The sequence below is a fragment of the Pipistrellus kuhlii genome, unplaced genomic scaffold (genome assembly GCF_014108245.1).
Source record: "Pipistrellus kuhlii isolate mPipKuh1 unplaced genomic scaffold, mPipKuh1.p scaffold_m20_p_1, whole genome shotgun sequence".
Lineage (NCBI taxonomy): Eukaryota > Metazoa > Chordata > Mammalia > Chiroptera > Vespertilionidae > Pipistrellus > Pipistrellus kuhlii.
In genome coordinates, this window is record NW_023425404.1 from 1640241 (window position 1) to 1667190 (window position 26950).

The window sequence follows — 26950 nt, forward strand, 5'->3', positions numbered from 1 at the left end:
TATCATTAGCATATTATGCTTTGATTGGTTGAATGGATGACTGAACACTTAGCATATTAGGCTTTTATTATATAGGATAAGAATATGTTCCAATAAAACATTATTAGTCAGAAACTTCACTTCCAGCATTTTAGGTGGTATAGATGCCTAGGAAGAGGTCCTGCGATATTGTTGTAGGATTCTTTCTTCACCTATTGCAGCAAGAACCACAAAATCTTAGGCAAACTACCCTTGCAGTGTTTTGTTGACAGATCCTCCTTTTATTTCAGCTAACTTTCATTTCCAGAAGGTTTACTGATTTAGCTGGCATTATGTTTTGTATAGTTAAAACATTTCTTACATTAAATCCTTGAAAAGATGTCCATCTGAAACCTGCTTATGATACACTAGAGGCCCAGTGCACTAAATTGGTGCATGGGGGAACGGAGGTGTTCCACAGCCCAGCCTGCACCCTCTCCAATCTGAGAACCCTTGAGGGATGTCCGACTGCCCGTTAAGGCCCGATCCCAGTGGGGCAGTTCGACATCCCTCTCACAATCCAAGATTGCTGGCTTCCAACTGCTCGTCTGCCTACCTTTCTGATTGCCCCTAACCACTTCTACCTGCAGCTTGATCACCCCTTAACCACTCTCCTGCCAGCCTGATTGATGCCTAACTGATCCCTGCCAGCCTGATTGTCCCTAATTGACCTCCCCTGTAGGCCTGGTCACCCCTAACTCCCCTCCCCTACAGACCTGGTCCCCCCAACTGCCCTCCCCTGCAGGCCTGGTCACCCCTAACTCCCCTCCCCTACAGACCTGGTCCCCCCAACTGCTCTCCCCTGAAGGTCTGGGTCCCCCCAACTGCCCTTCCCTATAGGCCCGGTTGCCCCCAACTTCCCTCCTCTACAGGCCTGGTCCCTCCCAACTGCCCTCCTCTGCTGGCCATTTTGTGGAGGCCATCTTGTGTCCACATGGAGGCAGCCATCTTGTGTGTTGGAGTGATGATCAATTTGCATATTACTCTTTTATTAGATAGGATTACTCTGAAGTGTACTTCTGTAACTGCTACTGTTTAAGATTTAAAATTGCCATCCCTAGAACTAGTATTTTTCTTAATATTTAAAAGAAAAATACATTCCCATGTATGGTGCTTACAGACAATGAATGAATGAAGATAAAATATATTTATATGGGTTTATACCAAAATGCTTGATAATTACTTTTGTTAAGATGGCCATCCTGTACATAGATATTTACAATATATTCTGATTTCTAAATCATTGTTTCTATTTTCAACAATATGTCTCATAGCCGTTGTTTTTATAGATATGTATACACTATAGTATTCCTCTTAGAAACATTTAAGGTATTTAAAGTTTTTCACTGCTAAAAGTAAACGCCTTGGTAAATGTTGCACTCGCCACATTTTTTAGCATAGTCTCTAGAAGCGGGGTTGGTAAATGAAAGATCAGAACATATTTATGCTTTTAATGCACAGTACTAAGTTGATTTCTAAAAAAGCTCTGTCCCCAGTACTAGCAAGGTGTGGAACTACTAGGTGTACCCTACCCTCAGTATTTTCTAATTTGTATACGTTGTATTTATAATGACTAATTTCCTAGTCATATATTAAGAAATTCAAAATTGTAACTGAAAGATTTCAAGTAATGGAATTTCTCAGAATGACTTTTTGGCTTTTATTTTTTATTTTTAGGGAAAATGTGGAAAGTTTAAGAGGTATGTGGCTCATAGCACACAGGTCACAAATGTGCGCTGGACTTGTGATGACAGCATGCTGGTGACCTTGGGCGGCGCGGATATGTCCTTAATGGTGTGGACAAACGAAGTGGAGGGCTCTCGAGAAAAAAGGCCTTGTGACAGTGAAGAATCTGATACAGGCTCGGAAGAAGATGGGGGTGTGTTGATTTACAGTCTTATTTTAACTAAAACATAGGAGAAATAGTACAGCTGGTTTAAACTGCAGATGCTGAAACACGTAATACTGATGTTTGAATAATTGTGAGGTTAGTCTATTGGGTCTACTTGATACCAAAAATGGTATGTGACTCAAGAAGAACAGGCTGTCATGTATTGATGACTTACATATTCTTTATCTACAAATGTACAATAATCATACTTAAATAAGTACTGTTTAAAGATTTATAGTATCTAACTTCATGTTTTAAAATAATTCCACATATACCGGTAATACCAGGTCATGATAGAAAAGTTAGAAAATACCTTGTACAGTAAATAATAAACACAGAGCATCCATAATTTAACCACTCAGAGACAACTTCTGTTAATATTTTGGGATCTAGTAATAAGGATTTGTATACATAGTATGTTTTTAACAAAAATGGTATCTATTGATTTTTTGTAGCCTGCTATTATCACTTAGTAATACTTTGAAACATTGTTATATATCATTAAATATTCTTCTACATCACTTTTACTGGCTATATATTATTTTATAATTTGGTTGTAATAATATACTTTAACTAACTTCATATTGTTGAACATTTTTGTATCCAAATAATAAGATCACATACTTGGCCTCTTCAGTAATCAGTTAATGAATAATTCTTGTATCTAATGGTAGGCTACGACAGTGATGTTACAAGGGAGAATGAAATCAGTTACACCATAAGAGCCTTATCAACAAATATTCGCCCAATGTTTGGAATCAAGCCTCATTTGCAACAAAAAGAACCTTCAATGGATGAGAGGTAACAGTCAAGTTTAAAACTAGATGAAGAAAACGATACTGCTGTTAATAATTGAATTTATTCTTTAACTGAATGTATTTTTGCAAAAATAAAATAACAGTGGTACTCTTATTATACAGTCCCCAATACCTCTTAGGAAACTGTATTTTTCCTTATAGACTTTTTGGTGGTGACACTTTTAGAAATCGGTTTAAGGGATGATGCTATATATAAAGTCTATATAGTTGAAGAATGTTATTTGCTAACTTTTATAAATGTGTGTTATGGGTTGAGGAGATAATAAAAATGGAACCTAGTACTATGTACTTTTCAGGAAACACATGAGCAGAGACATTAAATTTTGAAAAGGCCCTCTGAACCATGTGCCTTTAATCAAGGGTAGATTTTTCAGAAATCTTTCAAAAAGGGGAGTTAAAGGGAATTACTGGTCTTTGTCTCGAACCAGCAAACTAAAATTAAGGACGTGTGCACAATAATTTTATGAGGAGATAACTTTTTAATAAAGTCTCTAATCTAGGTGTCAGATCAAAAGAGAAATTGTGAACCTGATGATTAGGGGAGTTAGGAAACAATAAAGAGGTATGGATCAGTGAACCGCATGGATTGCAGAAGCAAAGAGGTTTTAAGAAATGATAACGGAAACATTGTCCAGAAATAGCAGTGAGGAACAGAGAAGAAGTGGGAGGTGAAAACAGCGGTGACCTCTTCTGTAGAAGCTGCGGCAAGGGAAAAAAGCTTCATTATGAGAAATTAGTAAGAGCAGCCGAAACCGGTTTGGCTCAGTGGATAGAGCGTCGGCCTGCGGACTGAAAGGTCCCGGGTTCGATTCCGGTCAAGGGCATGTGCTCAGTGGATAGAGCGTCAGCCTGTGGACTGAGAGGTCTTGGGTTTGATCCCGGTCAAGGGCATGTACATTGGTTGCGGGCACATCCCCAGAAGGGGGTGTGCAGGAGGCAGCTGGTCGATGTTCCTCTCTTATCGATATTTCTAGCTCTCTATCTCTCTCCCTTCCTCTCTGTAAAAAATCAATAAAATATATATTTTTAAAAAATGAAGTTAGTAAGAGTATTTGACGGGGGAGTTAAAGTCAGGGAATGCATTCACAATGAACAGAATGTGTGGAAGTCAAGTGAACGTATAGTTGGTGAGGCTAGTGCTGAAGAGCATTGGAACTCAGCTCGTAGGAATTATATCAGAAGAAAGCACTGGCAGAAGGAATGGCGTTTACACCTAAGGGTTTAAGAACAGGGGAAAGGATGATGTCAGAAGGGTGGATACATGATGGTAATGGAGAAGAGGGCAGAACTAGAACATTCACCCAAAGTTCCCAGGAGGTTCTGGGTGGAATGTTGTGGTGATGGCTCCACAGCTGTTCCACGTGCCCCTGTTGATGATGGTATACCTCAGTTAATACCGTGTTTCCCCGAAAATAAGACATCCTCCGAAAATAAGACCTAGCGCATGGAAAGATAAGACATCCCCTGAAAATGAGACCTAGCGCAACTTTGGGAGAAAAAATTAAAATATAAGACACTGTCTTATTTTTGGGGAAACAGGGTAGCAGTGAGGAGTCACCTAATGGCTAGTTATCAGCATTGTCATCACGTATAAAGAGACAAAGTATGAAGTTACAGATATGTTTCAAAAAAGCTGGCCAAACCCTAATCTGAATACTTGCACAGGATTTAAGGTTGAAGCAGCTGGGTAGGAGGCAAACGGCATGGGGTTTGAATTCAGACAATGGGTTAAAATACTCATTTTATCATTTACCAGTTGTGTAAATGATAAATATGAACCTTGTAAAATTGTTCATCCCCTCTGAGCCGCAGTTTCCTCAGAGGTAAAATGACTTCTAATTTATGGTTTAAATGAAAGAATTTAGATAGTAGGTCTTTACCAATGACATCCCTCCCATGGAGTGAAATGCAAAGTAATCTGAGGAGTACCTTGGTTAATACTGAAACACTCTATGAAATTAAATATTAATGAACACTACTTATACATTAATTAAAGCAGTACATTTACATATGCAAATGTGGGTGTTCCTAATTAGAATATTTGCAATATAGTGCTTAATATTATTTAAAGGAAAGTATATCACCCAGGTCATGAAGCATGAAAAGTGTTTCATAAGGGAAAAGGAACTTGACATTTTCTTAAGTCTTTTAAATAAAAATATTTATCAGATAAATTTAGTATGTCAGAAAGTGTGACCTAATTTTAATATGTAGGCCATCTTTTATGGTAAAACACTTTAATTTTCTTCCTCATTGCTGAAGTGACCCAAGTTCTGACAGGTGAGAATACCTTAGTGCTCATGGAGAGTATTTGACAGTCATGATTATAATCTTTGCTGTTAGCTTGCATTTTTTACAGCTAATGTTTTAAAAATTATTTTGAAATTATATCACACCTTGTTGTCAAATCATAATCCAGCTCTACTAAATTCTTCTGAAAATGTTGAGGCAGAAGAAGCCGGTAATGTGATTCATAGTTAGGAGTCTTCATTTTCATGAAATAAAAGAATCCAAGGAAATAAAATGAAGAAATTTTTTTTTTTACCAACTTTGAATATATTTGTGAGGAGAGAAAATAGTGTGTATAATTATTTTCATATTTTAAATAAAATGCATGTTGTCAAATGTGAAATAAGACACTTGACAGTTAAAACAAATGCTTGTCAAATAGCTTATTCACTTAAAAGGAAAATGTTGCTGGTGACAATTTGATAACTGCTATAATTGCCTGATACTTTGTGGGGTATTTTACCTAAATGACTTGAATAATTTTGTTATTCTTTTGATCTAACTATTTTTGAAACAAATCTTATGTATTTAAGTAATTTATTATCAGTGAAATGTTTGATATTTGTCTTTTCTCTGCTTACAAAACTGGTACATTTTATTCATGATCAGTTTTCATATGTCTCCTCCTTTTTTCCTTTTGCTCCTTTTGAAGGCAAGGGATAGTAAGGTCAGTATTTTATTATAGAAAATATTTTACTCAAAAATTGACTCTTCTGTTTTGGTCTTTATAGTTACTTAAGGTATATTTTTCCCCTATAAAACATAGAACTACATTTGTCGGGAAAGAATCAGAAAATGAAACAGGACAAATCCTACAAAACTGTTGCATTTTATAAATACAGTATGTGGGTGTTGTTATGCGAGTCTTGATTATTATCATCGGTTTTAAATGACTTTTCATAGACTCCTACTCAAGATAGTTTCCATTTTCCCTTAAGTTTCACAGACTGATAAAAACAATGTTAGCCATACATTTTTATCAGTGGAAAAAGTTTCAGTTTATAAACCTATAAAGGTCATTTCATGCATATTTAATGTCTCCATGAATTTTATTTTATTTTTATTTTTCTCTCTCTGCATGAATTTTAAAAAAACATTAACATAGGACAGTGAATGTATTTGAATGTTTGATAAAATCATGTGCAAGGACTCTGGGGCACTTCTGTAGCTACTTGTACTGAGATGAAAATGTCTCCAAACCGTTTCTGAAGCAGAACCATTTGTGCTAAAGGCTACTTTAGAAGTTTTTTTTTTAAAGGTAGCATTAGGAAAATGCTGGAAGATAAGGATGGAAAAAGGATTTTTTTAAATGAAATTGCATAGAAATTCAAATATTGGGTGCTCCTTAATTTGCAGACAACAGGAATTATCTGGGGTTTTTTTGCAAGTTTTAAAATTTATAACAGAAAATGTTGAATTCTCATTTATTTTTCTCCTTCACCTTTCTTATTTCCATGCCATTAATGGAGTAACTTAAGTCTTTTCTAATATGCAGTAATAAATAAAAACAGGCCTTTAAAATATACAGTATAGCTTATCTTCATTAAAGTTGTAAAAAAAATATTTTATTACAGGAAGTATTTTAGTAGTGTTGTAAATTAAATCTGTGTTGTAATCTTTTCCCCTTTTTATCTGCTGCTGAAAAGAGGTTCCAGGTAATCTTCTTTCTTTGCTATGTCTTATGAGGCCTAATTTTGTATTTTTATCTTCTTTTATGTTTCCCATTAATGAGCTATGTTACTTGGTGTTCTTTACTTCTAATCAGTTTATATTTTTTCCTTTGAAATGAGTATTTCTGAAATGAACAGCATCTTAATAATTGGATTTACACATTAACTACTTCTCTGAAACATTATCCATTTAACTAGTATAATTTTACCAGCTGTGTAATTTTAAGCGATAATGTATCTTATATGAATTGTTTTTACAGAGTTTAAAGTATACTTACGTGTTACATGGGATTATATAAATAAAAATTACAGCTATCAAATGATAACATCAAATCAAGTTCAACAAAATGACTTGGACGCAGAGCCAACCAAGGCAGTTGTCCTTTATTGAAATGATCCTAGCACAAATATTTTGAGTTAAACATTATACATTTCAGTTATATTTACTATTTACATATATTTTTAAATTATATGGAAAAGGTTTGAAATAAAAATTGTTGTGATAATTTGAAAGGCTCTTTATATAGTTTTGTAAGTACATTTAATTTTTATGCCACTTCTACATCAGCTGTTGACCATGAAAATGCACACTCTTTTATATCACACTAGAGGCCTGATGCACAAAATTTGTGCAAGGAGCTCGGCCCCTGCCACAGGCAGCGGCCCTTGGTGGCTGCCTCTGCCTCAGCCCCTGCCTGCCATGGCTTTCTGGTCTAATTAGCATATTATGCTTTTATTATAATAAGTGTTCAAGACATAACACTTCATTTACTTTTTAGGATCAATTTTGATAATACAAATGTTATTATGCCTTTATTTTTATGGACTTATTTATAAATATTGGAATTTTTCAGAGGAAAGTTAATTTGTATCATTTCCTGATTTTGTTGTAAAAATTAGCCCAGCGGAAGTGGCTCAGTGGTTGAGTGTCAAACCATGAACCAAGAGGTCACAGGTTTGATTCCCAGTCAGGGCACATGCCTGGCTGTTGGCTCAATCCCCAATAGGGGACATGCAGGAGGCAGTGGATCACTATTTCTATCTCTCTAAACCTGCCTCTTCCTTTCTCTCTAAATCAATAAAAACATTTTTTAAATGAATATTAGCTTAAAATTTGGAGGGTGGAGTTGATGCATGATTAATTTAGATTCAGTGTTCAGGTTATTAAACCTTTGAATAATGATTCTATCAGTTAAAACTAAATGATGAGGAGTTTTAAAATTTTATTTTAAAAAGAATTTTAGGAAAGAGCCTCTACATTTAAATGAATCAAATGTGAACTCTATACACCTGATGGGACATTACGAATCGCCCTGAACTAGCAGTGGAAACCGAGAAGAGGGAGCTAGATTTTGGAGAGCTGCTGTGCAGTGAAGTTGGTTAGACTTTAGTAAACAGTGAGGAGAAGAGGAGAGAAGGAGTTGGAGGCAGTAGTAACAGCGTCACCTTTTATAGAGTGTGGTATGATTTATGTGCTTTGCATTATAACGTGTCCTGCCGGACTGATGGGATGCCACGGCCATGCTAGGGACTGTAAGAGGGAGTGAAGGTAGGCTTGGAGTGGCAGGTAAGAGCACAGATTGGAACTCAGGCGTGATTTCTGTTTGCCAATAGAAAATTCATAGAAATATTTTCAAAATTCCGTTCAAGAGGAACCTATTGAATACGTGCCACGTATAAAATACTGTGATAGATACTTTAGAGCAGTAATCCAGGCTTTGAATATGTAAAACTAACATTTGTATAGTTTTATAAGCAGTCTGATATATAGTATTTACATTATGAAACCTGCACTAAAGAAATTAAAAGTAAAATGAATAAAAGGTCGAATACCTTCCGTTGTTTTAGAAGATATCAAGATAGAGAGGGCACAGTCTAGTGAGCACACAGATAGGGCTTGTGCTGGTCATGTCTCTCCACGAAGGTGCCCGTAGCTGCCTTTCCTCACCCCACTTCCCTGTTTCAGGCCCCCCGTGAGCAGGGCCCCGCCACAGCCAGAGAAACTCCAGACCAACAACGTGGGCAAGAAAAAGAGACCCATCGAGGTGAGGAAAACTCATTCTCTAGTTCATCCTGCTTTCTTTTTGTAAAATACCTAAATCTTAGTTTTAATGAAAATAAACATGCTGGATAATCATTTTTGTTTGGTTGTAAAAAATTGATTGCTTACATGTCAAGGCTGAGCTTTAGATTGACATCCTCAGCATTTCGTAATGCCAGTAGCAGCAGCAACAAGCCAACCGGGCTACGTTGGGTCAAAAATAAGGCTGTGGGAGGGCGATTGTCGTACTCGCTACCCAACTGGGCCTCGGTCACTGAGAGCAGAAGTCCTCAGGGAGGTGCCTGCCCTGGTGCACAGTGTCACTGTACTGTTCCCGTGCTCAAAAGTGCACCCGTGGGACCTAATTTCTACGGAGTTATAATAGTCAGAATAACTATGGTTTTGACTCATGAACACAAATCGGAATATTCTTCTTTTGGCAGAAGTACCTCCATGTTTAACCCATAAAGTCTTTTTTTTTAAAATATATTTTAATGATTTTACACAGAGAGGAATTGAGAGGGATAAAGAGTTAGAAACGTCGATGAGCCATAAAGTCTTTTAAGAACCGAAATACTTGGAACCTGCTTTCCTTTTCGCTTTTACAACTTTATGTGGGAAAGATAGAATGTGTGTTTTAGCTGTCCTAAACAGGTTACATAAAGAAGTATGTCTACTTTAATTTTGTGTTTGCAGTTTGTAAAACATCAGAAATGCATCCTTTATTTTGTCTGAAGATACTAATACTGTACACAGTTAAAAAAAAAGTGAATATTTAGACATGAGGACTCATATTATGGTTTTATTATTGTTACAGGACCTCATGTTGGAGCTTGTTTTTGGCTATCGAGGCAGAGACTGTAGGAATAATGTTCACTACTTAAATGATGGTGATGATATAATTTATCACACTGCATCCATCGGAATTCTGCACAATGTTGCTACAGGTAGGACACCCTGATTCCTCATCCCTCCTTTCTCTTAAATTTAAGGTTTTTAAATTTAGCATCCTAAAATTCTTTTTTGAAACTTTAATTAAAATGCCTGAGCCCAGAATATACTTCATACTGTAGCACTTCCTATTAATATTTCAAGTAACCAAATTTACAGTCTTTAATAGAGTATAGGAGCAGAAAAGGGTTTTATATACCAAAGTGTGCATAGGTCTCTGTATGTTGAAACCATTGTAACTTTTCTGTTGATGATTTGGATAGTTGTCTCTGATGGTGACTGAAAGTAGCATGCTGGGTGAGCTGGTTACTGGGGATGGGGATGAGGTGGGTGATGTTCATACTGAGGCTTTGGAAAGCCAATATTTAACTTCCATTGGCGTGTTTCTTTCTCCCCCTCTCCCCTCCTCCCACTCTCTCTGAAGTAAAGTAAATTAAATAAATAAATAAGTAAGTAAAATTCTTCAGTACCTCCCGCCGATTATAGAATATGAAATTCAATAGAATGGCATTCAAATTCCTCTATGATTCTAGTTCCAATTTGCCTCCAATCGTATTTCTCACTTTTCTTTTTATGACCCTGCACTTCAGCCAAGTGAATCCTTTGTGTGCTCACTCAATCCCTTCCTGCCTTTGTACCTTTGCTTCAAGTATTCTCCCGCCTGGAATGCCCTCCCCACCCACCTTCACATTCCCATAATCCGCCCATCAGCCCGGCGTGCCACGGTGCCACGTGCCAGGATCAGAAGACTTCTCCGCTGTGAACCCAACAGCCTTTGGTCTTTGACTCTGTGGCACTTGTGTCTTCAGCCCGTATCACATCGGTTTATGCCTTTCAGGCCTCTATCCCTTTAAAGGTTTCTGGGTCATTTTTCCATCTTCATGATGATGTGCACATATTAAGTGCTCAAAAATATGTGTTCAAGAAGTAAGTTTTGCAGAGCAGTTTATTGCTGTGGATAAGTGCAGTTGGCTGTTACACTTTAAAGTTTTAACATTTAATTCTCCAATTATTTTTTTATAGGGACTCAGAGTTTTTATCAGGAACATAATGATGATATTCTGTGCCTCACTGTAAATCAGCACCCCAAATTCATCAACATAGTAGCAACTGGCCAAGTAGGTATGTTTGTATATTTTAAAAGAAACAGTTTTAAGTGATTGTCTTGCTCAAATTAATTTAGTATCCTAAGGAAAAAATTAAAATATCTTGTTTATTTTTCAAAAATTATTTGCACAGCCAAAACCGGTTTGGCTCAGTGGATAGAGCATCAGTCTGCGGACTGAAAAGTCCCAGGTTTGATTCCGGTCAAGGGCATGTATCTTGGCTGTGGGCACATCTCCAGTGGGGAGTGTGCAGGAGGCAGCTGCTCGATGTTTCTCTCTCATCGATGTTTCTAACTATCTCTCTCCCTTCCTCTCTGTAAAAAATCAGTAAAATATATATTTTTTAAATTATTTGCACATAAAGCACACACCCAGTTTGACCATATTATTATTTATTTCTAGGTATCTTTCTTTCACTTCAGTTATCTGAGTTGATTCAAACAGTTCACAATTAAGAATAAGCTATTTTATGTTGATTGAAATAGTTGGATTTAGTCCGTTAGCAGAAACTTCAGGTCAGTAAGAAGGTTTAATTTACTAGCATGTAGAGCAGGAAGGAAGAATTTGAGGAAGACACAGTAACGAAGGGGAGCCAGAACATAACTAGCTGAGGGGGCAGAGCCTCTGCTATGGCAGGGTGATTAGCCAGAGAGAAGAGAAGCCACGTCTGCTCTGTGCTGGCAAATCCCGCTGCCTTTCTCTCTCCTTGGAATTGATCTAATTTGCCAGCTGTTTCTAAATCATCACCTATACTGCTATCTTTAAATCGGTGAAACTGTAAACTTATGCAAAGACCGTAACCCTACCAGCAAAATAATAAGAGGATAGCAGGTCTAGTTAAGACATATCTACCAATCAATCCGTGATCACTGTGAATTCTGCATAATAGAATCTGTCAGTCAGATCTTCACAACCTGGCATAGTTTTTAGAAATGATTGGAACCCTGAGGTTGTTGGGTCTCAGCCTCAGTTGCTAAGCCAGCTTTCCAGGTGTTCCAAGTGTCTTTCTTCTTAAGATGATTTATGCCTTTAATGTCTTCGTACAGGTACTAAATTGATCAGTTAAATACTAACTTTCTGGGTTGCTTAGTTCTACAGTGATGTCACAAAGACCCTTGTATTCTTTCTATCGGTAAAATTTTCTACTTTTGAAAAGAAAGTAAAGTAATATTTCACCTATTGTATACAAAATATTCTAATCTTTGAATATAAATACACTAGAAGCCCAGTGCGGAAATCTGCACCTGCACCGGTCTTTGGTCATTATGGTGTCAGGGCCCCTGGGTTTTTATAGTATAGATAGATCTAACCCCTTTTTCTGTTAAGTGTTTTGAAACTGAATTTTGTTTTTACTCTGCCTGAGGAATGAGAGGCCATGTTATTGCCATTTTGGTCACCAAAGAACCTAGTTCAGTGCCTCTTGGAATATACTTACTTTTTTATTGCTCAGTTAATTTTGACTGAGGAGATTTATTTATCCAACAAGTTTATTGAGCATGTTCAAGGTATTGTTCTAGGTTCTGGGGATACAAGAAGCTTACAAAAGAAAACTGTACACAATTTAAAAAGTGGAATTTACATTCTGTGAATAAAATTCTGGAAGGCATGTTCCTTTCATTTTCCAGTGTTGCTCCTTCTCTTTTTCTTTCCTCTTCTCTCCCTCTGTTAAGCAACTTTAATATATTAATTAGTGTTCTAGTTTTCTCTTTTGATTAAGAAATGTGATCACAAGTTAATCTTCCACAAAATTTAACTCTCATCTACTTCTTATCCTTTTTTTAAAAAATTGACAAATAATTGACATATAACACTATGTTAGCTTCAGATATACATCATAATGACTTGAGATTTGTACTCTTTAAAAGGCAACACTAGCCGAAAACGGTTTGGCTCAGTGGATAGAGCGTCGGCTTGCAGACTGAAAGGTCCCGGGTTCGATTCCGGTTAAGGGCATGTACCTTGGTTGCGGGCACATCCCCAGTAGGGGGTGTGCAGGAGGCAGCTGATCGATGTTTCTCTCTCATCGATGTTTCTAGCTCTCTATCCCTCTCTCTTCCTCTCTGTGAAAAATCAATAAAATATATTTTAAAAAATAAAAATATAAATAAATAAATAAATAAATAGCAACACCACAGGGAATGTGGAATGACTAATTACCGCCTCCCTCTCCTTTAAGTCCAGGCAGTGCAGAGTAGCCTGAGCCTTGCCCCCAGCTTGTACCCTCCCACACAACCCGTAACACAAGTTCTTCACTGATGACTAGTTAAGTGCAAGAAAGATTCCAGAGAGACCAAAGAATGAGGGACTTTTCTCTTCTGAACCTAAAGAGAACTGAATCAGTAGTTACTTTGCCTGCCAAGTTTTTTTTAGCACGTGCAAAGCACAGAACACTGCCTGTAATGTTTATGTTGTATTTGTTGGAAATCATATAGATCATAGAAGAATCGAAATAGTTTGCTTTTTTCATATTTTACCCTATTACATCCAAGCTTTTCTTTTTTTCTTGACTGGAATCTTGGAATCCCAGAGACAAATAAGATCATTTTATCTAGTCTGCCATTAGATGTTTGAATGGCCTCTGTAACATCTCTGATGAAGGGTCTGCCTACATATGCTTAAACCCCATCATTGCTTACTGCTTAACAAAACAGTGTAACCCCCCCTTGGGAAGCTCTGTTATAAAGTGCTTCTTTATTTTATACACAACACAAATCTGTCTCTTTAACTGCAGCTCATTGGTCCTCCTTCTTGAGGCACCTAGAACAGCTAATTTCTTTAAAAAAAATATTTTTATTGATTTCAAAGAGGAAGGGGGAGAGAGGTAGAAACATCAATAATGAGAGAGAATCATTGATTTGTTGCCTCCTGCATGCCCCCTACTGGGAACTGAACCTGGGACCCTTCAGTCTGCAGGCCGATGCTCTATCCACTGAGCCAAACCAACTAGGGCTAGAACAGCCAGTTTCCCATGATAGTTTCTTCCACTATTTGGAGAGAACTGTCATAATCTCCCTGAGTCTAGTCTAGTTTTATCTAGCCTCTAAGACGGCTCACTTTAAACATCCTTTAACTACATTTCATAATCAGAGTAAAAGGAGAGCAATGGGATTGCTTTAATTGATCTAATTTGCCAGCTGTGGGAATGGACTATGATATCTGGAAACCCAGAATTCTCTATCAAATGGTCCTAAACCTGCTTGTGGGCCTGTCTAAGCCTCTTCTCCAAGTCCAAGCTCCCAGTCGTAGATTGCACAACCAGTAAGAGCCCTCCTGAGGACGCCCAAGGGGCAGCGTGCAGTGGGAAGTGGTGGAGGGGCTTTGCCGTGCAGGCTGGAGGACAATACATGAGCTTCCATGCTCCTGTGATGGGGGTAAAGCTGGGGTGGGAAGAGAAAGGGATAGGCTAAGGCTGTCTCATGCTGCCCAAATTCTAAGGAGTTCTAACATTGAACCACGTCTTCCAAGTCGTTATAGGGGGGTACTTGTCAAGATAGGAAGATGAAACATTTCAGTTAATAATTTTATCATGATTGATAAATTGAAAATATTCAGGCCTGTGATGTTTAGGTCTTTATTTGTGCTCTCGTCTCAGGTCCTGCAGATAGTCAGAGCCCAGCCCGACTTCCAAACAGAGTGCCCCGGGTTCCCGCCATGCTTCCTGGGGCTCGGTGTCAGTCCCTCCTGTTTGGTTCCCTTCAGAGCCGTTCCCCACTGACAGTGTGTTTCCTGTGCCGCTGCTCAGCAGTCAGCTACGGTTTTCTCCTTTCTCCCACATTCCATGCCAGCACACCCTGGGCCTGCATCATAATACGTCCTTGAAATCATTATTTCACAGGGATATAAGGCTCTCCCAAAGCCATCATCTGGTTGAAAGGATTCCTAAGTTTTTACTCCTTTTTTTGCTAAAAATTACTGCTTCTGAAATGTTGGGTAATAGGTATTCCTACCACAAACATAACGAGCCCAGGCTTTCGTGTTTTCTGTATTGGTAACCTTTTACTCAGACAGAAAAATTTTAGTTTAAAAAAAAAAAAAAAAGAGCATGGTTATGGCCGTGAGTTATTGGTAACTTTTTTAACCATCGTTTCTCTCAGGTTTAGGTCTAATTCTTCCCTTCAAGTAAAAATGCATTCTAACTTTAAAGGGTCTATTAACAGTTTGTTTCGTAAAACAAAATGAGGAACATATCAATTTAAGTCATATTATTATTTTCAAAGTTGTTAAAATTTTATTTAGCTTACCAAATACAAAGAAAATAAAATATTAATCCAAAGTTTGAAAGGTCATATATATAGAATGTTAATATGTATGTATAATTTAAATTATTGGTTTCACTTACAGTTTACTCAGTTTCACACAAAATTAATTTTGTATGACATTTGATTATTTAAATTATATAAAAATCACCCCTATTTTATAATTGAGTTTTCGAATTTTACTTTTAGAATTTACGTTATTAATGGATAATTCTTTTTCTGCTCCTTTTCCATTTTAGGTGATTCAGCAGACATGTCACGTAAGGAAAATTAATCATTTTTTTTGTTTTAGTTATATTGTTTAGTAATGATAGTCCATATTTTTATAGAGTAATGAGATACTTGAACCTATTTTGGATGTTTTAAAAATGAAGAATACATCCTTTTAATGTCATTATATTATGCCCAAACTGTAATAATAATATTTTTTTTAAGTAATACTATATTTTGACCTTTTTAGTGTGCCCAACACTGTTGTAAGCACTATAAATGTAGCCTATTTAGTCATCACAAGAATTCTTCATGGTAGGTATTAATTTGCCAATCTCATGTAGCTATAGTAGAGGGTTTAACACTTAATCTTAAATATAAATCAATAAATTTTATTGCCTAAAAATAAATTTTTAAAATTTTATTTTTATATACTACAACAATTATTCCACATGCCAGATCAACAGATCATTTAAATATTTAAGAGTAACTTTTTTATTATTAATTTTCACCATGGGCTTTATAAAGCTATTAAATAAAAAAATCTGTTCATTGTTTTTAGATAATATAGGGTGTCCCCTCCAAAAAAATGTACACACACTTTAATAACTGATAGCTCAATTTTGAAAATGAAATGCATTTTTATAAACACTGCCTTTATAATTATTTAGTGTGTGTCTACATTTTTTTGGGACACCCTATATAATAACTAGGCTTTTCAACTCAACTTTCAGTTTACATGATATAGTAAGAATTAGCAGTTTGACAAGAAAACATTTCCCAGTGATTTGTCACTCTTTCCCTGCCCTCCCCTCCTTCGGCATAAAGCGCGGTTCTGTGATTTGACTGTAATGTAAGGAGACCCTAATGGCATCTCCATACCGGAGACTAAGAGTCAAGGATGGTCATGAAAGGTTGGTGGGATTGCTTTTCCAGAGGCAGCTTGATGTGATGGACAGATCAGACAGGAGCTTGGGGACTGACTACAGCACTCCTGCTGGCTCTGCCTGCCCTGAGCTGTGTGTGACTCAGGCAAAGCACTTAACCTCTCTGAGCCTGAGTTCGTGAGAAAGCATACCTGCCTAGAAGTAGGGATTAGAAAGCCTGAGATGTTCCTGGTAAGACGCCTGGTTCATGACAGGCACTCATATCTGGTGGCATACAGGAAGCAGAGAGCAGGAGAAGCATCTGTGTTAGGGCAGCAGAGTGAATGGCCATTCTGAAATTATAGTTGGCCCTCCATATCTATGGGCCATCAATGGCAGATTAAAAATACCCAGAAGAAAAAGCTCCTCAAAATTCAAAAAAAAAATATTTTGAATTTGCCACACACTGAGCACGGTGCTGAATCCGTGCAAATGAAGTGAACACTGCCATAGCCTATAGGCAAATACAAGTTGTATGCAAATATTATATACCATTTTACATAAGGGACTTGAACACCCCTGGAGTTTGATACCAAGCTGACTGAGGGACAGCTAAATAGGAGAAAATAAAATAAATTTCATAAACACAACTTAATACTTCTTTTGAAAGTTAGGCCTTGAGAATTTCTAGTAATTTAAACTTCACTGTTACATCAATAAGTTTAGAACAATCTAAATGTGGAGCAGTCCATAACATAGTCATACTTACTATATATGTTTTAAAATATAAATTCTGCTATAAGTTTCTTACCATCTCATGTAATTTTTTATAAATGTTTAAAAAGCTCAGTAATTCAATTTATCTAAGATTATTTGCTATTTAAATTTTAGATAAATTGAACTGTGTAATTTGTGGCATATTAAATTTAAGACAAAAATAAGTGATGTTTCTTGAAAACCCATTATCTATCTCATCACATTTAAGCAAATATAGTATATGAATTGCCCAGAGGTGCTTTTTGTAAACATATTAAAATATTTTTACATTATGACCTATGTAATATCACTAGCAAAAAATCAGCATGATCTACCAGTATGTATTTACAATTTAAATTTGAACCACCTAACATGGCTTATTAAGTTTACAGTCCCCATATCCTTTGAATTTTATTGAATGAGAACATTTTAGTCCAATACTTAAATTATTGTCCATTTTTTACACATACCTTATTTTATTATAGAGTAAACCTTTGTATCTATTTCCATGTAGTTTTGATTTTTTACATAAAACTTGTTACTGTAATTGAAAAAGTTTAAAAATTAATATCTTTAAGAGAAAGTTGCATAAATCTTTGAATAGTCCCTACTTAATGATACTAAAATTAAATCCCTGGTTTAATATATTGTAACTATTTTGTTGGAACTACCAGGTTTAATTTATCATTGTATAACATAAGTTATACATGGTATACCATAGAGTCTAAATTGATCAGAATATTTTCTTTAGAGACCAGAGTTTGTTTCTGCACCAAAATGGATTTAAAGCAGCTTGTCTTAATATTTCTCTATTTTTGCAATACAGTATTTGTAGTAGATTTATAATTTAAAGCAAATGCACATTAGTATTTTAATTATTTTCCTAAGAGTTCTGAGACTAAATTAGCTGCTGAATTAACAACCATTTTTTAAAGGTACAGTTCATGAAAAAAAGGACAATAATACAAAGCTGTGATTTTTTTAACTTAGAAAAGAGAACTGGGAAATTTTTTTTAAATAGCAGAAATGGGCTCTGCAAGATGAATAACAACAAAAGTAATTGTAAAAAAAAAAAAAAAAAAGATTTCTTCCATAAAATCCTGTTTTTAGAAAAACAAAACTGTCTTATAAAGTGATATGGAGTTAGCATTTTACCCAATATCCAGTTAAAAAAATTCTTTTTGAAATCTTTTCCAGGAGTTTTTTATATGTTGCTTTTCTCAATTTGTGTTTGCTTTTCGATCTATCCTTGAGATAATCTAAGTGTTGAGTATACCCTGATCTTTAATTGTGTAATGTTTATATATTTCTCCACATAATCATGTAAAGATTTAATGTGCATCAAAACATGTATTATCTTTGAGGCGTTGTTTAAAGTTGCCATTACCTAATTTGCTTATCCACATGCTACTTTGTCAAAAATGCAATTTGGACTATACTAGCAGACTGAAGAAGTGTTCTGTATTTTCCCCTTTCTTTTATCTTCCTTTTTCTTAATTTAGTCTTAGTTGTCCATTTTTAAATTGAGTATGTAGTCTTTCTTTGGTACTTATTTTTCCAGGGTTCAGAGATGAGTATGCTTCCGCTGTAGAAACGGAAACGTTTGTCAGAGGTGTGTTACAGCTTTTGGATTGTGTCTGTGTTTAGCTACAGCTCCTTCAGTGCACGTCTGGGAGGCCGTGAACAAGCAGACGCTGGCTATCCTAAGATGCTACCATTCGAAGGGCGTGTGCTCCGTCAGCTTCAGTGCCACTGGCAAACTCCTGCTGTCTGTGGGACTAGACCCAGAGCATACTGTTACCATTTGGAGATGGCAGGAAGGTAGGATTCTTTTTTTTTCCTTTGTGGTTTTTAAAAATAATACTATGGTAACATGAATTCTCTATTTAGTGTTTGCCTGAACCTGATGCTTGAAACCATTGTTCACGATAGCCTGGACAATACATAGCACACAGCTTGTGTTATTGTAGGTACATCCCTCTTAAAAAGCCCAACAAAATTGTAAGCTCACAAAACATAAACTGATAAAGTTAATGTTATAAATGGTTTGCTGCTCTTTTCTTTCAGTAAGAAATTATGTATATAAGTATTTTGCTGATTTTTTAGTTTGGTTTTTTTTTGTTTTTTGTTTTTTTTTGGCTAGGAGGTTCTTAATAAAAAATGGGAGTGAACTATATTGTAAGAACAATCCAGTTGTAATGAATTTTATAAGCCAAAACTAAATAAATGAAATGCCCCTTCAATGATAATGAAGCTCCTTGTACACACATCACTTGCAAAAATAGGTATTTGAATTTCATGTGGTTGCTAGGTAGCAGTGGGAGGGACACACCCTCTCACTTTTTTAAATAATCATTTGCTTTTTGAACTACATACTTTGAATAACTGTTTGATCCTATAAAAATTAGCTTAGTTCTTACATTAATCTACATGATTCTGTCACATCTTTTTTTTTTATCAGGTGCCAAAATTGCCAGCAAAGCTGGTCACAACCAACGTATTTTTGTGGCAGAATTCCGCCCAGACTCAGATTCCCAGTTTGTCTCAGTGGGAGTGAAGCACGTGAAGTTCTGGACGCTGGCAGGAAGGGCTCTTCTTAGCAAAAAAGGGCTGCTGAGCTCACTCGAAGATGCCCGGATGCAGACCATGCTTGCTGTTGCATTTGGTGCAGTATGTCTCTTAAAATGCGTATGGTAGTGTACTTTGAATTACCTAAACTAGACTACTTTGAATTTTCTTGCCTTAGATAAATCACATTAATGGTGCTTTTATGGCACTGGAATCCAATTACATATGTCCCGGTCATGCATGTATTTCATCTTTAAGAATCTGATACTCCCAGAAATCAGAGAGTGAGAAAGTTAATGAGGAAGAACTATAATGAAACTTTGAATCCTTGGGCCATTGCCATTCTCAAAAGCCTTCGTTAATCTTGTAATTGTCATCCTAAATCTCCTGGGCCCTAAAAATTTGTCAGAATGAAAGAGGGATATATCAAGAAATGTAATTTTCCAGTGTTTAAAAGGTGGTACTTGGGTTTAGGACTTCCTCTGCTTTCCATCATCTTAGCTTTCTGCTACTTACCTAGTTGGAAGTGCTCTGGGCAGTGGCTCTCATTCAGGGGAAGAGCACACTGGTCTTTTTTTGTTTGCCAACCCTCACATGAGGATATTTTTTCCACTGCTTTTCAGAGAGTGGAAAGGAGGGAGGCGGGGAGAGAGAAATACTGATGTGAGAGAGACACATCGGCTGGTTGCCTCCTGCTCACCTCCTACTTGAAACCCAGCCAGGAGCCGGGAGTGAACCTGTGACCCTTTGGTGCGTGGGTCAATGCTCTAACCATTGTGCTACACTGGCCAGAGCACAGCTGCTCTCAAACTTAATGGGAAGTGTTCAAAAGAACCACTTACTGCCCCCTCCCTGCCCATCTGGGACTGTGTTTTACAATTCACATCTGTTTCCTTTAATATTCTAACTGGGTTTCCATACTAAAGTATTTATGTGGGTATGTAATCCTTGAAGAAAATTACAATTTTAGAACCTTTAAGCACACTCATGTTTTTGAGAAAAAGACCATTGAAAATGTTGACCATGCCATGTCAAACCAGTTAAACCTTTTGGGAAGTCTTACTATTAAGACCAGTAATTCCTTTCCAGAAGGAAAGCCCACACATTCAAATGCTCCTGGCGTTGAATTTGCCCATGTAGGTGAACCTTCTTCACATACAAAATTCCTTAGGCAGTGAATTGCCTATTCCCCATACAAAATAAGCTTGAAGACCAAAATATTAGCCGTGCTTTTACGTTTGAAGCATTAGCGCAGTCAGTGAGAATGTTCTGTTACATAACAAGTTGAGTTTTCTTCAGTTTAAGCCTGTGAAGCTTTCTGCTAGGCTATGAAAACAGCCAGAGAAGTGAGATACTGGTTTTTACACTTTGAGCGCTTACATTCTAATTGCACATAAGGCATGAATTAATGCTGCTCCTAGATGCCAGATGGCATTGTTATTCAAATACGAGCTATTGTATAAGCATGTATGCCGAGGAATTCATGTGGGAGTAATTTGTTGGAAGGAAATGACCATACAAACTAGTATTCTCAGGAAGACGAAAGACAAATCTCTGTTTGTTTCTATTATTCAGGCTTATTTTTCTATTGATCCTTCCCATGTTGTTTTGGGTGAATGATTGTATACACGTTGTTCTAAAAGTGAAGCTAAAATGGGATGAAAATAGCACGAGATGCAGGATTTCAACTTTCCAGTTTCCACATAATGAACTGTATCGGGATCGCAGTTCTCAATGTGACCTAAAGCACATAGAAGCTTTTGGTACCTTATCAAATTTACCTTATTTTGGATTGATTGCAGAAATGCATTAACTTTGGCTACCTTGACTTTTAAGAAATGGCAAGTGTTAATTTCATTTTTTAACAGCGTTAGTAAAATTTGAAAAACTATAACTTTGCTGTAGAAGGTAGTTTTCCTTTCTATGACAAGATAAGAAATGTAATAAAGTTATTTTCACTTCCTATTTTTACTCCTCTTTTTTCACTCTCGGTTACTAGTGACCTTTCAATTATTTCTTGGGCAGCTACCAGGGAGCATTCTGAAGGGACACTATGAACTCGAATTGTAGTGTTTGTAATTGGAAGAGACCTTTGAGAATGGTTTTCCTCATTATCCACATGAAAAAGCTGATACTCATAGAGGTTAAAAGTCTGGTCCAAGGTCATTCCAGCTAGTAAGCAACAGCACTGGGACACAGCTCGCTGACAACGCACAGCTGCAGTCAGGGTCCCCAGCCGCTGAGCCCAGGTCCTCCCACCAGCCCGGCTCTCGGTAGCCGCAGCGAGGCAGGCTCACATGTACGTAAGAATTGCATCTGTTTGAACTCCACTTGAACTTTTGATGAGTGTATCTTCCCCGCTCCTTTTCAGAATAACTTGACGTTTACAGGTACCATCAGTGGAGACGTCTGCGTATGGAAAGATCACATACTGTGTAGAGTCGTGGCCAGAGCCCACAACGGGCCTGTGTTTGCCATGTACACCACCCTGCGAGATGGACTTATCGTGACTGGGGGCAAGGAGAGGCCGTGAGTCCTTTTTTTTCTTCACCGCCTTCCTGACTGCATTGTAACCCACCTGAGGTTTGGTTAGGTATTCTAGTTAGTTCTAAGGTTATCCTCTCTGACCTTCCTCATCATATGCTTCTCATTTTACTGCCTTCTAAAAAGAAAAATGTGTTTTATTGATTTTAGAGACAGAAGAGGGGAGAGGGATAGAGAGAGAAACATTGATGAGAGAGAGACATCGACTGGCTGCTTCCTGCGCATGTCCCCCACCGGGGATTGAGGCTGCAACCAGGCACATGTCCTGACCGAGAATCAAACCAGCAACCTATCCAAACATGGGATGATGCTCAACCAACTGAGCCACACCTGCCATGGCTTTATTTCTGATTTTTAATGGCTTTTTTCTGTTTTTGTTTTTTTGCATTGTAGATAAATTAATTTCCAACAACTTTGGGTGATAATTTTTCTGAGGTATGGATAGGCTGTTATTCTGCAAGTTAAGATTTTATTCCTTGACCCTGGGCAGGTATTTCAGTTGGTTAGAGCATTGTTCCAATGCATCAAGGTTGCAGGTCGCATCTCTGCTCAGGGCACATACACAAATCAACCAATGGATGCATAAATCAGGGGAACAACAAATCAACATCCCTCTCCTTCTCCCTCTCCCTCTCCCTGGCTCCTTCCCCCATCTCTAAAATCAATAAAATATTATTTTCTTTCTTTTGTTAATCCTCACCCAAATATATTTTCCCCATTTATTTCTAAAGAGGGTGAAAGGGAAGAGAGAAGGAAGGATGGAAGGGGGAGAGAGAAACATCCATGTGAGAGAGACACATCAATTGTTTGCCTCCTGTATGCACCCTGGTCGAACCTGCAGCCCAAGTATATGCCCTTGACTGGGAATCTAACTTCGGTATGAGGGCCTGCGCTTTAACCACTGCGAACACTGACCAGAGTAATAGATGATTTTACTGATACCTATTATACCGTATTTTCCGGTGTATAAGACGACCCCCTAATTTTACAGTTAAAACATAGGTGTAGGCCTATATTCGCTGTATAAGACTACCCCCCCACTTCTGAGGCAACACCAGTTCTTTTCTTAATAGACCGCCTCTCTGACTCTGGTCAATCCAAGCAGGCTTTTTATGCATGCAAATTATACATGTTCTGTCCCCGAAGCTACACTGTGTTCTAGTAAAAAGCCTGCTCAGATTGGCCAGAGTCAGAGAGGCGGTCTATTAAGAAAAGAACTGGTGTTGCCTCGGAAGTGGGGGGTAGTCTTATACAGCGAATATAGGCCTAAACCTATGTTTTAACTGTAAAATTAGGGGGTTGTCTTATACACCGGAAAATACGGTATATGCTTGTATAAGCCTTTGCTGAGAAATAGGCGACTCATAGGGGAATCTTTGTTACTGAACCCAGGATGCATCTTGACTGCTTGCTTTTGTTGAGACTGGATGCTGGGGGTAGAATGCACATTGCCGTATGAGAAAGGGTGAGATGAGCTAGAAACAAACTCCGCCTCGTTCGCTTTTGAGGCAAACTTGTTAGATAAAACTTCAGAATTTAACATTGAAGAGAGGAATCCATGGAAACCAGATACTCGTCATTGATTTCCTACCAACATATTTATATGCACGTTAAAGTGCAACATACAATGTGACCAGGAGCTAAGTACATTTTCAGTATAGGATTGAAAGAGCCCGCACACACCAGTCACACACAAATGCAGCTGTGTTTGCCTTTCTCCGAAAGGAAGACTGTATTATGGTACAAGAACATGTTTCTCCCCAAGACTAGCAGTTCATCCAGCAGAAAATGAAGCACTGCACGTGTCAGTCCTTCCAACAGAAAAACGTAAATGGGCTAGATTTCCTCTTATGTTACTCTGATGCTTGTTTCCATTAATCCTCTAGTCTTGCACACCCCCTACACATTAGCCTGTAAAGGGTTTCATTAGGTATTGTTTTGATCTTAGGAATGGTTTTATAAATAAGGTAATAGGATCATCTTGCTCAGATGCCAAAGCTAACACGGAACAACATTTCACTGATGCCTCTCAATACAAACAAGTGAGAATACAATTGCCTGAACATATTGTGTGTGTGTGTGTGTGTGTGTGTGTGTGTGTATGAAGCTTATTAGATAAAAGAGGTATTTTTTCAGGTTTTATTTTCAGTAGGATATTTGAATAATAATGTAGGGGGGGGAATGTGCTTCTCTTTTGACCCTTAAACTATAACCATAACATGGCAGCTGGAATCCTTTCCTCTAGCCACACATTTCCATTGTCCTCTTAACATTAAATCACATTCTACTTTTCCTTAATCAAGAGGTATTATGAAGGATGTGTTTGGGGAGGGCAATAGATAAAATCATGCTCATGTCAGAAAAATGAATTTTCATAAAATAAGATTTGCTTAAACTGAATGTTTGAGATACAGTATATCTTAAAATTGTCATAGAAAGTTTAGAAGAATATCTGAAGTAAATTATAAATATCAGGACTGTTATTAGTTAGTATCCTGCTTATAATTTAATACTTGTTTTAGTAAACATCATGGTAATAGCCAATAATAAATGCTCTTTTTGTTGCTTGGGTGGCTATTAGGTCAAAAGAAGGAGGGGCCGTCAAGCTGTGGGATCAGGAACTGAGGCGATGCCGTGCCTTCCGGCTGGAGACGGGACAAGTCACGGATTGCGTCCGCTCCGTGTGCAGAGGCAGGGTAAGCTGCTCCTTGAGCCGTGGCGGGGAGGCGGGAGTAGAGCGCATTAACCCTGTGGCGCTCATCCTCTGCAAGGCTTGCATGTCAGCTTTGTTCTGTGGGGTCCTTCCTCTCTTGGCAGGACCAGCGCTGCTGGCACACGCGCGGCCTGCACCGTGCAGGGTCAAGTGGAAGTGCCTACCCCAGGCTGAATTCAGTCCTCCATGCTTTCTGGAATCTGCTCATTCAGCTGTGGTAGATGGAGTGAATTTCCTTTTCAGCTACTAATTTTGACTAGTGCTGCTGTTTCATTTTCTTAAAAACACACATTTCTATACCAAGTTTTGACCATGCATGTGCTTGTAAAAAGTGTATTTATAAATTGTCTTCATGCATTACTGTCAGTCTGTATACTAAATATTAGTTAAGCTTTTATTTATACTTACTTCTCATTAAAGTCCAAATTTTCTTCCCGTATCTCAATGCACTTACACCTCTTTGGGGATTTTCAGATTAAAGTGTCATCAGAGCCAAAACCTGATGATCGGAGAAGCCAGGTGTATTATCTTAGAGAAAAGGTGACATTTTTAGCACAGACTCCGACATGCCACCCAGCCCAGTGCTCTTGCAAATGAGCCTCTAGTCATAGAAAACCACTTCGGCGAGGTTAGTGCACAGCAGCCAATTCTCCGAAAGTAGGTTGTTTTGGTTCTGGACCCAATTCCAACAGGACAGGGTTGGGGAAGCCCACATAACCTCCAAACAATTCTCCAGCACCAACAGGGTGTCTGAAAATTAACTCAGTTCTGACCCTGCCTACCCAGAGACAGCATCAGAGCCTACAGGGGAGGGTCTCCTAGGTCCCACCCCCTTTAGCTGACAGACTTAAGTCCAGGTGGTTACCTGTGCTTCCGACCAACTGGCTACAGATTGGGGGTTCCCAACCCTAGGTTTGGTTAATTTGCTAGAGCAGCTCACAGAAGGCCAAGATATCTTACTAGGTCACAGATTCACTGAAAAAGGATGTAACTCCGGCTCAGCCAGATGAACTGCGCAGGGCAAGGCATAAGGCACAGGAAGGAGCCACTGCGCCCCCAGCGGCCACCCTCCCTCACCTCCACCTGCTCCCCAGCTCCCTCCTCTGGATTCCCATGGAGGCTTCATCCTTCAGGACTGATTCACTCCTTAGCCACTGGTAACTGATTTAACTTCCAGCCCTTCCACCCTCCCCAGGCGGATGGTGAGATGGAACTGAAAGTTACAACCCTCCTCACATGATTGGGTCTCTGGCCACCAGTCTCCAACCTTAAGTGGAATCCAAAGGGCACCTCATTAACATACCAAAAGACACCTTAAAGCTCTCACCACTTAGTAAATTCCAAGGGTTTTAGGAGCTTAGTGCCAGAAATGGGAGGAAGACCAAATCTGTATTTATTATAAATCATAGTAGCACATAGGTCAATAGGGCATTCTTATTTAAAAAAAAAAAAACAAACAAAACTGTAGTGTTACATTGAATATTATTTGGTCTCACTTGTATTTCAGGGCAAGATACTAGTTGGGACAAGGAATGCTGAAATAATTGAAGTTGGAGAGAAAAATGCAGCATGTAATATTTTAGTTAATGGTCATGTGGACGGACCCATATGGGGACTAGCGACACATCCTTCCAGGGATTTTTTCCTCTCTGCTGCCGAAGATGGGACAGTGAGACTCTGGGACATTGCTGATAAAGTAGGTGCAAATAGTTTAAAAGATGCTATAATTTATCAAAATTGTGTTGAATTTTTGGAAGAAATTGGTTTATTCTATAATTACTGTACTTGATATAGTACTCTTTGCCTCTTGGTTCTTATGCAGAAGATGTTAAACAAAGTGAATTTGGGACATGCTGCTCGTACTGTGTGTTACAGCCCTGAAGGGGACATGGTGGCTATTGGAATGAAAAATGGAGAATTTATTATTTTACTCGTGAGCTCTCTAAAAATATGGGGAAAGAAGAGAGATAGACGATGTGCAATCCATGATATCAGGTTAGTCAACAAATACAGTATTTCTAGTATATTTTAAATGACCCAGTTTGCATGTGAAAAAAGGTTTAATACCCATAGCATTTTATCACATCATAAATTGTATGCTGAAATACAGCTGTTTATAGGCTTACTAGAGGCCCAGTGCATGAAAATTCATGCACTGGAGGGAGGGTCTCTCAGCGTGGGCTGCCCCCTCTCACATTCTGGGAGCCTTCAGAGGTGGGAGGCAACCCGGCAAACGGGGAGGTGACGCCCCCA

The 26950-nt window shown here is 38.0% G+C and overlaps 1 protein-coding gene across 12 annotated transcripts in view; it reads left to right on the forward strand.

Moving 5' to 3' along the window:
* Window positions 1–26950, forward strand: part of EML5 (EMAP like 5) — a 104462-nt gene that overhangs the window by 69678 nt on the left and 7834 nt on the right. For 4 of the 12 annotated variants that reach the window (XM_036429318.2, XM_036429351.2, XM_036429357.2 and 1 more), the window contains 14 exons: window positions 1696–1897; window positions 2584–2710; window positions 5669–5683; window positions 6663–6671; window positions 8653–8731; window positions 9545–9674; window positions 10702–10800; window positions 15280–15300; window positions 18520–18693; window positions 19334–19542; window positions 21812–21969; window positions 24566–24680; window positions 26205–26393; window positions 26520–26692. In XM_036429318.2, coding sequence (XP_036285211.1) covers window positions 1696–1897; window positions 2584–2710; window positions 5669–5683; window positions 6663–6671; window positions 8653–8731; window positions 9545–9674; window positions 10702–10800; window positions 15280–15300; window positions 18520–18693; window positions 19334–19542; window positions 21812–21969; window positions 24566–24680; window positions 26205–26393; window positions 26520–26692 — 1700 coding nt within the window. Of the gene's footprint in view, window positions 1–1695; window positions 1898–2583; window positions 2711–5668; window positions 5684–6662; window positions 6672–8652; window positions 8732–9544; window positions 9675–10701; window positions 10801–15279; window positions 15301–18519; window positions 18694–19333; window positions 19566–21811; window positions 21974–24565; window positions 24681–26204; window positions 26394–26519; window positions 26693–26950 lie in introns of those variants that run through there. The other 8 variants (XM_036429336.2, XM_036429365.2, XM_036429407.2 and 5 more) reach the window with 8 other exon arrangements.